The sequence below is a fragment of the Gorilla gorilla genome, chromosome 9 (genome assembly GCF_029281585.2).
Source record: "Gorilla gorilla gorilla isolate KB3781 chromosome 9, NHGRI_mGorGor1-v2.1_pri, whole genome shotgun sequence".
Lineage (NCBI taxonomy): Eukaryota > Metazoa > Chordata > Mammalia > Primates > Hominidae > Gorilla > Gorilla gorilla.
Window position 1 is genome coordinate 53,879,867 of NC_073233.2, and position 14,754 is coordinate 53,894,620.

A 14,754-nucleotide genomic window follows, 5' to 3' on the forward strand; every position below is an offset into this window, starting at 1 on the left:
CATGGCAAAACGGTCGCTATTAAAAAAAAATACAAAAATTAACTGGGCGTGCTGGTGTGCATCTGTAGTCCCAGCTACTTGAGTGGCAGAGGTAGGGGGGATCACTTGAGACTGGGTGGTTGGGGCTGCAGTGAGCCATGATCTTCCCACTGCACTCCAGCCCAGGTGACAAAGTAAGACCCCATCTCAAAAAAAGGGGTGGGGAGAGCATTTCCAATACGTTAATCTTAAAGAAATCAGTGGTTTTTAACTTTAAGATGTTGGCTGTTTAACCTTCTGGGCAATTAGATGCTGCACATGCTGCTGGACTTTAATGACCAACTGTCCCAGCATTCCCAAGCTGAGGAATTTTCCCCATCACCTATCTGCTCCCTACCTCCATGGTCTGTGCTTGGTGCATTGCCTTGATAGCCGTCTGTGCCATGGCTCTTGTTGTAAAAGTCACAAATGCACAACCTGGTAAGAGAAGAGTCAGTAACTCATGCATTCATTTATTTCTCTGACAGACATTAACTGAGCACCTACTATGTGCTGACTATCATGCTAGCAATACAGACACAGTCCCTGTTTTCAGGGAATCACGTGCTGGTATGTTGCAACAGGGTGATACGTGCTATAATGAAAAAACAGAACCACTGACAGAAAAAAAAATGCTTGACAGGAGAAAGGAGGACTCATATCCTCTAGTTCCTCTTGAAAATAAAAGAAAATGGGAGAAGAAAGTATTTCCATTTTGGCATCAAGGATCTTGCAAAGCACCAAAAGAGAAAATTTTAATACATGACAATGAAATATAGAATGTAAACTCCTTAGAGGGGCTGGGAGACAAAAAGAATGAACTGATAGGAGGAGTCAAGACAGGACATAGATATACAGCAGGAAGCAGCAGGCCCAACCTCTTTATCTTGACTGGGCCATGTTGGCTAGGGAATCACTGTTGCTAGTTTCCACCGGTCAAATTAAAAAGATTCCAAGCCCGGTGCAGTGGCTCACACCTATAATCCTGCACTTTGGGAGGCCAAGATGACAGGATCGTTTGAGTCCAGGAGTTCAAGACCAGCCTGGGCAACATAGGGAGACCTTTTCTCTATAAAAAATTTAAAAATTAGCTGGGTGTCATGATGCATGCCTGCGGTCCCAGCTACTCAGGAGGCTGATCCTGGGAGGTTCAGGCTGCAGTGAGTTGTGAAGGCACCACTGCACTCCAGCCTGGGTGAGAGACAGGAAGACCTTGTCTCCAAAAAAAAAACCCCAAACCAAACCAAAACAAAAAACCAAAAGATTATTTAAAAGCTAAAACTACCTACCTCGGCTCAGGCCATCAGGTCCCCGCAATATCCGGCATTCTTCAATCTGTCCAAATGAAGAGAACATGACTCGGATGTCATTTTCAGTGCACTTCTTGGAAATCATACCAATAAACAGCTTCCTGTCTTCCACTGCTAAGAGAGTGAAACACAAAAGACTTGAATATTACTACTTAAAGAGGCAATGTGGCACAGATTCGGGAGCCAGACCGCCTGGGTTTGAATCCTGGCTCTGTACCATATTTTACAGATTCAAAGACACACATTTGTTTTTCGTATTTTTCACATCTCTTTTTTTCTTGTTTTTGAGACGGAGTTTCGCTCTTGTTGCCCAGGCTGGAGTGTAATGGCGCGATCTCGGCTCACCGCAAGCTCCGCCTCCCGGATTCAAGTGATTCTCCTGCCTCAGCCTCCTGAGTAGCTGGGATCACAGGCATGCGCCAAAATGCCTGGCTAATTTTGTATTTTTAGTAGAGATGGGGCTTCTCCATGTTGGTCAGGCTGTTCTTGAACTCTCGACCTCAGGTCATCCACCCGCCTCGGCCTCCCAAAGTGCTGGGATTACAGGTGTGACCCACCACGCCTGGCTTCACGTCTCTTTTTATAACCAATGTTATCTTAAAATTATAATTAGAAGCATTTAGATGAAATATGGTAGCTTTGTAATCTTGTGAAAGTTACTCAACCATTCTGTGCCTGTTTCCTCATCTAACTAATAGGAATAATCAGGTTTACTTCAAAGGGTAGAAGTTGCTATTAAATGCAAAGTACTTGGCATCTTCCCTAGTCCTTTGTATTGTTTCCTCTTTTTGAGACAAGAGTCTCGCTGTCACCCAGGCTGAAGTGCGGTGGCATGATCATGGCTCACTACAGCCTTGACCTGCCGGGTTTAAGCAATCTTCCCACCTCAGCTTCCCGAATAGCTGGGACCACAGGTATGTACCACCACACCTAGCTAATTTTTTGCAGAGAGGTTTCACTCTTATTGCCAAGGCTGGTCTCAAACTCCTGGGCTTACGCAATCCTCCGGCCTCAGCCTCTTAAAAGTGCTGTGATTACAGGTGTGCGCCACTGTGCCCAGCCAGCACTGTTTGCTCTTACTGGCAATACTACTAAAGAAAGAAGAGGTTTTCACACTTGATATGACAAGTGGAAGAGAATACACCTTTCAGTGAATGTTAACTGTCTACTTTTCTGAATTTTTTTTTTTTTTGAGACAGAGTCTTGCTCTGTCACCCAGGCTGGAGTGCAGTGGCACGATCTCAGCATACTGCAACCACCGTCTCCTGGGTCCAAGCGATTCTCCTGTCTCAGCCTCCTGAGTAGCTGGGATTACAGGCATGCACCACCACACTCAGCTAATTTTTGTATTTTTAGTAGAGACAGGGTTTCACCATGTTGGCCAGGTGATCCGCCTGCCGTGGCCTCCCAAAGTACTGGGATTACAAGCATGAGCCACCTCACCTGGTCCTGACTATTTTCTTGAGAATTAAGGCCAGGCGTGATGGCTCACGCCTGTAATCCCAGCACTTTGGGAGGCCGAGGCGGGCGGATCACAAGGTCAGGAGATCGAGACCATCCTGGCTAACACGGTACGGTGAAACCCCGTCTCTACTAAAAATACAAAAAATTAGCCGGGCGTGGTGGCAGGCACCTGTAGTCCCAGCTACTCGGGAGGCTGAGGCAGGAGAATGCAGTGAACCCAGGAGGCAGAGCTTGCAGTGAGCCGAGATCCTGCCACTGCACTCCAGCCTGGGATACAGAGCAAGACTCTGTCTCAAAAAAAAAAAAAAAAAAAAAAAAAAAAAATCGAGAATTAAGTTCTCCTTCCTAATTTGTTCATTTTGCCCCCTCATTCCTGTCCAGAAGAAATTATACTGACCAAGTATATTCCAGTTCATTCTACAATGTTCTTATAATATTTCTCTGTCAGCTCTGTTCTTCTTTTATCATACTTTATTTTAAAGAAAAAACTGAGACAACTTAGACAACGGACTACTTAAAGCACAATTCAGTTCAGATAACCTAAGAACAGCAAACAAACTGGGCAGAAATCTTTTTTTTTTGAGACAGAGTCTCACTCTGTTGCCCGGGCAGGAGTACACTGGCATGATCTTAGCTCACTGCAACCTCCGCCTCCCGGGTTCAAGAGATTCTCATGCCTCAGCCTCCTGAGTAGCTGGGATTACAGGTATGCACAACCATACCCAGCTAATGTTTGTATTTTTAGTAGAGACGGGGTTTCACCATGTTGGCCGGACTGGCTCGAACTCCGCCCTCAAGCAATCCATCTGTCTTGGCCTCCCAAAGTGCTGGGATTACAGGTGTGAGCCACCGTGCCTGGCCTAGGCAGAAATCTTAAGGGGAAGATTGTATACATTTGCTTACCATTGTTCTTCTCACTGTCAGCAGGTTTCATCTGTATAGGGTGATGCATCTGAAAAGGAAAAATATGATTATTATCGCTGTATATATTGATGGCATTCAGAAATACATATGGACTCTAAAATACCAGAACTAGAGCTTTAAAGAGTTCTCTCTGAACGCATGTCTGCTTCATGATCTTTCCCCAGAAAACAGAATGTGAGTCAAGAAGTCAAAATACACAAGACTCTTGACTGAGAGAGAACTAATGTCAGGTAATCTCTGAACTGCTCCCTTTATGTCTTCCTTTACATCAATTCCTGCAGCAGTTACCTTTTCCCCAAAATGGTTTTCAGTGTGTGTCTGATATGTGTAAGTACATCCCATATATCAAAGTTACCACATTTCCATTTACTAGTGGGAGCTTTCTTACCCCTGGGAGGACTTTCATGTTGTGAAGAGCATTCTGAGCTTCTAATGCAGCTTTACGGGTGTAAAATGTAACAAAACAGCACCCTGCAATAAATAAGATTTCATAAAATCAAACTTTGAAAGCAGAGAATTCCTAGAGCAATCCTTCCTCCACTGACAGATCAGATCTTAAAAGAGGGCTGGGTTTATTAAAATTGGTGAGAGGGGGAGGGTAGTGGAAAAGAACGAATAGAATATCTAGCAGGGGAATAAGAGACTTTTTTCTATACACTTTATTGTTTTAGTCTCCTCCTAGTTAGTTACACTATAAGTCTTATTTAGCTGCTCATGTAACTTCTCTGGAAAATATGACTTCTCATAAAGAAAGGTCATGTGCCATTTGACTGAACCTACCCTACTTGGAACACCAGGTGGTATATGAGACAAGAAGACAGATGGGGCTCTATACTTTTGCAGCCTGTAGTCTACCAGGAACTCTTTCTTTCCCTGCTCTCTCAGAATAAACCACTCCCTACTTCGTAGCCAGATTCTACCATATGCCTCAAACATAATTATCACTTATTAAATTATAAAATGACTTAAGAGCAAGCACCTCTTAACATCTTTTTTTGGACTCTTGGTTCTCATCAAATATAATTAAGCTTCTAAAAGCACATGGTGCTGCCTCAGATCTGTAGATTTTGTGCTTTGTATCTTTATTTTGGGTAGTAGGAGAGGAAGTATATCCTGTAAATCTTGGGCTTAAATGTTCTGACACTCCCATATTCTCATGAGATACAATATAATATGATTTTTTTTTTTTAAATCATGCTGCAGCAGTTAGAACTACAAATTGCTGAAGGTTATATTGCCAGTCATGTTCAGAAACTACTATACTTTATATTTTTAGTTAACAATGCCAAAAAGAGAAAGTAATTCCTCTGCTTCTAGATCCTTTGCTATTAAGCTAGTTTCAATATGATAATCATGCTTGCTTACATTTGCACTGTTGGACAGCTTTCACAGAAAATTATTTGAAAACTGGTAAAATGGAAAATAAGAACATGTCTGTGTGTATACGGGGCAAAGTTAATACCTATCTACCATCAGTCCTGTGAAACTTCCACTCTGCTAGGCAATTCTGGAAGCAGCTCCGCCTTTCCTCTCCTGTTCACTTTGTGGCAACAGCAAACAAGCTGCCTAAACAAATCCTTTCTATCTGATAGACTATCCTGCAAGGCCTCTGTAATACTAACAAGAAACCGATGGGTATGTGGACAGTCTTTCTCCTTCAGCTTATGCTAGCCCAAACACTAAAGAAAACTTTATGTGGTTTAACTTCAATTTTATCTTTGTCATTCTGTTCCCAAGGTCAAATAAGACACTCACGTGAGTCTGTCTCTTAAATTTAGAACCCTCACAAAGGACTGCCCAACACCCAATTTACAAATTATCCTCATGCTAACACCTTAACTTTTTAAAGCCATTAAATATGTTTGGATTACAAGATATTACTACTATAAAAGGACAGATTTTTTCCAATAGCCAGACAGACAGGAGTATTCTGGCAATGACAGAGAGAATGCACATGAAAGAAATTACATATAAAAATCCAATTTTTTGTATCCTGTTAAAAACCCAAAGCCCTCACCTGCTCTGAGAGTCAGTGGAAAAAATAAGATAAACCAAAACCCAAAGCCCTAACCTTTGCTCTGAGGAGGGTTTTGGCTCCTATCCCTTAGGACGTTGATTTCATATACAGCACCATACTGTTCGAAGAGTTCCCGCAAGTCCTTTTCAGACCAGGTCCTTGGAACCTGGCCCACAAACATCTTGATAGCATCAAGATCTGGTTGGTCTGGGTGGTCCAGGGTGCCGTTCATTTTCTTTGAGCTGTGTGAGATAAAAATGAAACTTCTATTATGTAATAATGTTGCTTTCCAGAGGAAATTTTCTTTTCTTTAATGATCTTAACTAGTTCTGAGAACGTAGGGGAAAAAAAATCTACTTCTTTCACTACTTCCATTCAGTTTACCAGAGTTCCCTGGTTCTCCCTCACCATGGCCACCCATTCCATCAGATGCCAAACTAAAGTCACCATTCTGATTGGGACATCCCAGCTGTTACCAGGGAACTGACAGTGTACATTTCTTATCTAGCATGAGAATTACCATGCTAGAGGAGGAACTTAAAGGGTAAAACTCCTAAAACAAGATCAAGTTTTAATAACTTTTAAGCACAGTTAACAAAACAAACACTAAAAAAAGGCCCACAAAATAACAAAGGACTATTGATTACAAATAAGATTCAGAACACTTCAATGTATATACAATGACAGGTGAAGTTTCCTTTCAGTAGAAGTTAGAAAAGAAGCACTTGATTTTCAAGGATTAAACTAAGGACTAGAATGCTGGCCTTTGAATGTAGCTGACTCATGTATAATCATAATGCTCGAGTTAGGTCTCCAGACCAAAACAGAGCTCCACCTCTTATATTTCCAGATGATTGTGCGATGAACATAAACAATGTTACCATCATTTTAGATTTTCTGTTTCTGAGTTATCCAATTTACTGCTATTACTCTAAGACCAGTTAAGATTCCCTTACTGAGGGCAACCATTTTAACGATCCCAAGTTTCTCTAGTCCTATCACACTGTACTTGTAATTCTCCTATTTCAGTTTTATTACCTTTAGAACCTGAAGGATAATCAGCTATTTTAATACCTTCATTCCTATCTTGCCATTGTAAACAACCTAGGTGAATTCTTACACTGTAGATGTTTCCACTCAGAACATACCATCTTGTTTTTGTTTTTTGTTTTTTTTTTTTGAGACGGAATTTCACTCTTGTTGCCCAGGCTGGAGTGTAATGGCCCGATCTCAGCTCATGGCAATCTCCACTTCCCAGGTTCAAGAGATTCTCCTGCCTCAGCCTCCCGAGTGGCTGGGATTACAGGTGTCTGCTACCATGCCCAGCTAATTTTTGTATTTTTAGTAGAGACAGGCTTTCACCATGTTGGCCAGGCTGGTCTCGAACTGACCTCAGGTGATCCACCCGCCTCGGCCTCCTAAAGTGCTGGGATTACAGGTGTGAGCCACCACGCCTGGCCTCATACTATCTACTTCAAAGTCCTTCGTCCTATTTGTTTCTAAATTTAACTCTGAACATTTATCTAAACCATTAATAACTTAAATTCCCAATATCTAGCACTATTAGCTTTTCTATTAGTATCTGCTTAATCTAAAAATCATATACAAAAATTGCCACGTTCTAATATCCAATCCCAAATAACATGCTAGTTTTTTTTTTTTTTGAGGCTGACTTTCACTCTTTTTGCCCAGGCTGGAGGGCAATGGCATGATCTCAGCTCACTGCAACCTCCTCCTCCCAGGTTCAAGCAATTCTCCTGCCTCAGCCTCCCAAGTAGCTAGGATTAAAGGCATGCACCACCATGCGTGGTTAATTTTGTATTTTTAGTAGAGATGGGGTTTCACCATATTGGTCAGGCTGGTCTCAAACTCCTGACCTCAGGTGATCTGCCCACCTCGGTCTCCCAAAGTGCTGGATTACAGGCGTGAAGCACTGCACCCAGCCAATGTGCTAGTTCTCTTTAAACAACAACAAAAAAATCATTTTTCCACCATTGCTATCTTCTGAATAGTGTCTGAAGATCCTTAAGAATGCTGAATCTATGAAAGTAGCTCACCTTCTTTTAATTACTATATATTTCTTTCTTTCTTTTTTTTTTTTTTTGAAATGGAGTCTCGCTCTGTCGCCCGGGCTGGAGTGCAATGGTGCCATCTCGGCTCACTGCAACCTCTGCCTCCTGGGTTCAAGTGATTTTCCTGCCTTAGCCTCCCAAGTAGCTGGGATTACAGGCGCGTGTCACCATGCCCAGCTAATTTTTGTATTTTTAGTAGAGATGGGGCTTTGCCATGTTGGCCAGGCTGGTCACAAACTCCTGACCTCAGGTGATCTGCCTGCCTCGGCCTTCCAAAGTGCTGGGATTACAGGGATGAACCACCGTGCCCAGCCTATTTCTTTATTTTTTATTTGAGACAGATTCTCTCTGTTGCCCAGGCTGGAGTGCAGTGGCGTAATCTCAGCTCACTGCAACCTCCACCTCCCAGGTTCAAGTGATTCTCATGCCTCAGCCTCCTGAGTAGCTGGGATTACAGGTATGCGCCACCATGCCTGGCTAATTTTTGTATTTTTAGTAGAGCTGGGGTTTAGCCATGTTGGCCAGGCTGGTCTTGAACTGAGCTCAAGTGATCCACCTGCCTTGGCCTCCCAAGTGCTGGGATTACAGGCCTGAGTCACCGCGCCCAGCCTTGAATCTTTTATAATTCAACACTTACAGGGGTTATTCTCACATCACCTTTGATGACTCTAGCACTATCTAAATTCAAAAGCTGTAAGACAAATGGAATATAGACCAATTCCTAACCCTATATCTGTGAAGGCTCCCCATATTCTTCCAGGTTAACTAATCAGCTACAATCCTAGGACTCCAACAGGACTAAATTTCCACCTTCGTTGTGGAAATTTTAGCATTAAAATTATGCTTAACACCTTTGAACATAATCGGGCTGTATCCACCTCTTCCCAATTAAACTAACAGCTCCTTGCAGGCAGAAACCATTTTATTTCCTGTTCATTCTTGTAAACACACTGGGTATAGTATCCGGTTCAAAGTAAGCACTCAAATGTGTGAAAGGAGAAATTTCTTAAGTTTCAACAGTTCCCATTTAACCAATTAGCTCTGATAAAATGAGTGCTATGCACAAAAACAGCACCCAAATTTAAGAGCAGCTATTATCTCCTATGATTATTTGATTGCCACAGGATTAATACGCCTTTTTCTTTTAAAGACAAGGTCTCGCTCTGTTGCCCAGGCTGGAGTGCAGTGGCATGACCACAGCTAACTGCAGCCTCAACCTCCCAGGCTCAAGCGATTCTCCTACCTCAGCAATCCCAGTAGATGGAACTACGGGTGTGCACCACCACACCTGGCTAGTTTTTAACATTTTTTTGTAGAGAGAGGGTCTCACTATGTTGCAAGGGCTGGTCTGAAACTCCTGGGCTCAAACGATTCTCCCACCTCAGCCTCCCAAAGTGCTGGGATTATAGGCATGGAACTACTGCGCCTGGCCTATTTTCTTTTGAGTGTTTCAGATGGCATCATTTTACTGGTTTTCCTGTAATCTGTTAATTTAAAATGTGTGGCAGGTCATGGCAAAAACATAATGTGACTGCTTTTAAACGCTTAATCCTAATGTTCCAACAGAAACAGCTACCATGATGAAAAAAAGCCCTATGGCCAGGCATGGTGGCTCATGCCTGTAATCCTAGCAACTGTGGGAGGCCGAGGCAGGCAGATCACTTGAGGTCAGGAGTTCGAGACCACCCTGGCCAACATGGTAAACTCCGTCTCTACCAAAAAATACAAAGCAATTAGCTGGGTGTGGTGGCGTGCACCTGTAATCCCAGCTACTCAGGAGGCTAAGGCACAAAAATCGCTTGAACCTGGGAGGTGGAGGTTGCAGTGAGCTGAGATGGGGCCACTGCACTCCAGCCTGGGTGGCAGAGTGAGATCTTGTCTCCAAAAAAAAAAAGGCAGCCCTATCACTAGTGAAACACTGGCTCCCTACAACCTGTCCCAACAACTTTAATTACCAGTTGTAATAGCATTTTACTAGAATGTTGCTAATCTTTCATTCTATTTCTATTCTAGAGAGGGTTAACAAAGAACCCCAATGGTGCCCAGAATACATTTTGATAAGGAAGCTGACAGCTATTTCTGAAAAGCAGTTTTATCAATCTGTATTACACTGGAGGCAACTGCTCCCAGATTGCCCCTTCCCTCTGTTGTTTGTGTGCCAATTCTGAACTTTTGCATCCTGTTTAGTGCTAAAGCATAAACACAAGTCAATATATGTAGATTACAGTTTACCCAAAAGTTTAGCAGGGACTCAAGATTCTAGAGAAATGTCATCCTTTGCTCTTCTTTAGCTCTCCAAGTCCTTCTCTATTTTTCCAGGTCTACCTATACCATGAACCTCCCCTTCCCTGTTTATATACCAATTCAATAGCCAGAAGACTCCCGTAGAGTAGCACTGTTCAAACTGTGGCCCAAGAGGCTGGGGACAGTGACTCACGTGAGGTCAGGAGTTTGAGACCAGCCTGAACAACACGGTGAAACCCTGTCTCTACTTAAAAAAAAAAAAAAATTAGCTGGGCGTAGTGGCACGCACCTCTAGTCCCAGCTACTCAGGAGGCTGAAGCAGGAGAATCACTTGAACCCGGGAGGAGGAGGCTACAGTGAGCCGAGATCATGCCATTGTACTCCATCCAGCCTGGGCGACAGAGCAAGACTCCATCTCAAAAAAAAAAAAAAAAAAAGAAGGTGCGCGCACACACAAGGTGTGGCCTAAGGACCAGGGGCAATCTTCAAACTTAACTCTTTGGAAATTTTTACAGAAATTAGACTGAGCAATTTTGTATTTGTTCAGTCTAATAATAATAAATGTAAAATACAAGCTCATACCTTATTTTTTCCCCTACATCATTTTCATTGCATTTTACAAGGGAGTGGGGGTGGGGAGAGATATGGTCCCTTACCACAGCTTGAGAAGCACTACCAAGGTATAGCAACAACCCGCATGTATACCCGTGTGTATGTAATAAGCAGTCACAAACTTTCTCTGATATTGTGTCTGAAGAGAAATAACACTCTCCCTCTTTCACATATACTTCCAATATGCATGTTGTCATTATGATTAAAAGTAACCATTGTATTAAAAACGCCATCTGGGTACACATCAGCTACCACATCATCCATTTACTCTTTGTATCATTAAATACATTCTCAAATTTGTACCTTACTTCCCCATTCAATGGAGAGTTATGTATATTTATCATCTCCATTCAAGAACCAGTGAATTCAGCAGTTCCCTGGAGAAGTATCTATAGTGTCCCTGTCATTCCTAAGAGGCAAGTCTATGGAAATTCCTATTTCCTGGGGCAGTACTGCCAGCCCTGACCTGGGAACAGGATAGAAGAAAGGCAAATCAGGGCCTGCAAGAATGTGAAGAGGAGGAAGATCAGAAAGTGGCAAGTGTTTTAGGGGAAAGGGATGAAACCTACCCCCTCTCTTTTTATGTTTCTACTACTGGCAGCAGAAGCAGTAATAATAATACCTGAGGAGGTAGTTGCTCTCATTGTTGCTTCTGCTGCCATTATTAAGAATGAGCAACTATGAAAATTCAGGACAAGAGGCTACTTCGTCTACCTTGATTTCTGCTGAAACTTACTATGAGAAAATACAATAGGGATACAATTGGGAAGAGACACATGAGGGAACAAAAAAGAGCTGTATTTTCAAAGTATGTATTTGTTCAAAATTCTTGAACACTCTCTTCTCTTTCTCCTCTCTTTTCCCCTCTCAAAATTTCCCCACTCCAGGCCTATCTCAGGGGCAGCACAAATGTTCTATTCCAAATTTTTCCCATCCTCTGGCCCCAAGTGACTAAACCACGGGGTGGGTCTTAACCCAATGGCAAGCTGATCCATTGGCTGGCCAGAAACTTAAGACCCTTGACCTATGCTTAAAACAAAAACGGGCCTGGCCAATCAAGCTCCTTTATAGCTGCACTGAGCAATACGATAGCCACTAGCCACAAGTGTCTATTTAAACTTAATTTTAAAAACTAAGTTCTTCAGTTGCACTTGCCACATGTGGCTAGTGGCTACTATATGAGACAGAGACACAACGTTTTATAGTTGTTGTTGTTTTTGTAAAGACAGGGGTCTTGCTATGAAACCCAGGCTAGTCTCGAACTCCTGGCCTCAAGGGATCCTTCCATCTCAGCCTGCCAAATGCTGGGATTATAGGCACAAGCCACTGCTCCCAGCTGCGATACAGAATATTTTCATCATCACAGAATGTTTTATTTGACAGCACTGCTTTACAGAATCTGGAACTGGTTAACAGAAACAGGCAGTTAGTAGTGAAGTCAGAAGTGGAAAAGCTGCAACTAGAGATAGCATGGGTTAAATGGAGAAGCTCAAAGTGCTGTGGTCAAAAGACAATGGGTCATGCTACAACAAAGACCTTGAAAACATTATGCTAAGTAAAAGAAACCAGTCACAAAAGGCCACATAGTATATGTTACCATTTATATGAAATGCCCAGAACAGGCAAATCTACAGACAGAAAGTAGGTTGGTGGCTGCTTAGGAATGGGGATGGGGGAAGGGAGACATGGGGAGGAAGAGGGGAATGGTTGCTAATGGGTACAGGGTTTCTTTTAAGGGTGATGAAATGTTCTGCAATTAAATAGTGGAAATGGTTACACAACTCTGGAATATACTAAAAATCACTGAATTGCTCACTTTAAAGGGTAACTTTATAGTATGTGAATTATGTCTCAATGTGAAGGGGAGGGAGAAGGGATCCGAAGAAAGGTCATGTTGCAACCAAAGTTATAAGGTAGTTAAGAGTAGAAAGGAGGTACATGTAGAGTGAGCAGTTATATATCCTGGAGTCAGAAAGATACACTTTCTAGGTCTTCTAGCTGCAGAGCTCCTGATTAGATTACAGTTCAGTCCACCTGTGTCCTTATAAGAAAGCCCTTTCATATATGCTAGCTTGAGTGGACATCTGTTCCTTGCAGCCAAACAAGACCTTCAAACGGGACCTGTTTAAAAATAATTCCTGAAACCTTTCATTATTTTTTCACGCCCCCTTTCTCATTACCTGTTGACTTCCCTTTAATTATACAAAAAGAAAAAATTCAGATACTTACCAATCCCTCCACCTCCCCAGCAGGCAAAAATACTTGTTGCATTCCAAACTTCTGCTACCACCCACCCTTATACAAGGTCCCTCTGGCTCACATACAGTGCTGTGGAAAAACTGGAACAGAAGTGCATGAGAATAAAAAGAGCCCAGAAACACTGGCCTGAGTTACTTACCAGCTGCTCCCTAGTGAGAACAAGACAGAATAATACATTTATGCTGTGAGAAAGTTAATTTTCATTTGGATAAAGGTCAATCTTCCTATCATGTGGGGTGTTAGGTACTAGAAAAAGCTATCTCTAAGGACAATAAAGACAATAATAATTTAAAGTCACCATCCAACAATAGAATAGCTAACAATATGCTTTTAAAGGTTTTCAGCCTTCTTCCCTGAGGTATGGAGATAAGATCTGGAGATCTTATCTCTGCAATGATCTTTAATATCATTCATTCAACTGTAATTCCCAAGCTTTTGCTATGGTGCCAGATACTACACACTATAGGGCTCTGTAAGACTGAGCAATATGTGCCCTTGAGGCAATGTCACTGAAAAAGTAGAAGGGCACAACTATAATCCTCTATAAATCCTATAAAGGAATGTTTAAAAGTTCTATGAAAGAAGTGGCTAATATTTTACTTTATTTGGAGGAGGGGGAGGTGTGTGTGCAGAGATTTCAGCTGCATAGAGTAGGCAACTAGAAAAAGTGCTACATGGCATGGAGGAAAGAGGCCTAAGGGTGATGAAGAAATGGTAAGGACTGAGGAGAGATGGGAAAAGTGGGATAACATCAGAGGGGAGAAAAAGGACTTGAGAAAGTTGTGGGCAGAGTACAGAAACAGAGAAGAGATCATATTAGAAAGCTGACTAAGAATAAAGAGGTAGGTCAGAGAGACCCAGTGAAGGGCTTTCCATGTTATAGACAGGTTTGGAGTTTATTCCAAGATTTTAGATTAAGTGAATGATCAGATCTGTCCTTTTAAAAGATACCTAAAAATAATCTGGAGGATGAAATAAGGCAGGGAACATGGAGATCAGAAGGCTCTTGCATAAACTAGTACCTAAGATTAGCACCCAGTCTCAGCCAATACTGAGGAATTTTGGGCCAGGATACACTAGGATCTGGAGTTCACTTGAACTCCAAGGAGGAGAGGAAGAGAAAGAAACTAACAACTCTTGGGTTCTAGTAAAGACAATATGGGAATTACTTTTTGTGGGGAAGTCTCTAGATGAAAGTAATCAATGAGCAGTATTTAGAATAAAGTCTTAGACCTCAGAAGACATTTGGGGGAACAGAGATCTGAGAAGCAGAGAAGCACATCAGTGTCCCCTTAAGCAATGGGAGAGTGAAAAGAAAAAAGTCTGGGACACAACTCATGAAAATATCCATATCTTAGGGTGCAGGCAAAGTAGCACCAGTGGAAGCTTAAGAGTGATCAATGAAGAATCAAGAACATTGGCTAACCGTTCACTGACACTAGAGGCAGCCTGGTCTAGTGGGCAAAAATAAAAAGACCTTTACCTTTAAACTTGTACTTCAGGCCCAACACTGATTACTATTTGTCCTCAATCTCTCTCTCAACTGGGTTTCTCATGTTTAAAATCGGTGCAATAGCCTATGCCCAGGCACCCTTGCAAAGTTTTGGTGAAGATGGGTGACTAAAACAGATGCAAACGTACTTGGAAAAAATGTTGACAATCCATTCCCCGACTGACTCTGAGAATGACCTGTGTTAAGTCCACTAGCTCTCGAACTTTAGTGTGCACGAAAAAACATGCTGGACACTTGTTTCTAGAGTCTTGGGGGTCCTATTCTAGAATAAAAACATCTGAATTTTTAAGTTCCAGGTGACTTTGATGCAGTGGTCCATGG

The 14,754-nt window shown here is 42.2% G+C and overlaps 1 protein-coding gene across 23 annotated transcripts in view; it reads right to left on the reverse strand.

Annotated features, from left to right (window-relative positions):
* The window catches only part of CELF1 (CUGBP Elav-like family member 1), an 87,631-nt gene that overhangs the window by 17,127 nt on the left and 55,750 nt on the right, over positions 1-14,754 (reverse strand). For 21 of the 23 annotated variants that reach the window (XM_063711182.1, XM_055354904.1, XM_055354903.1 and 18 more), the window contains 5 exons: positions 5,788-5,975; positions 4,105-4,187; positions 3,696-3,744; positions 1,308-1,442; positions 377-456 (listed from right to left, as the gene is read on the reverse strand). In XM_063711182.1, the coding sequence (XP_063567252.1) occupies positions 377-456; positions 1,308-1,442; positions 3,696-3,744; positions 4,105-4,187; positions 5,788-5,965 (525 nt within the window). In that variant the 5' untranslated portion in view covers positions 5,966-5,975. Of the gene's footprint in view, positions 1-376; positions 457-1,307; positions 1,443-3,695; positions 3,745-4,104; positions 4,188-5,787; positions 5,977-14,754 lie in introns of those variants that run through there. The other 2 variants (XM_063711184.1, XM_055354920.1) reach the window with 1 other exon arrangement.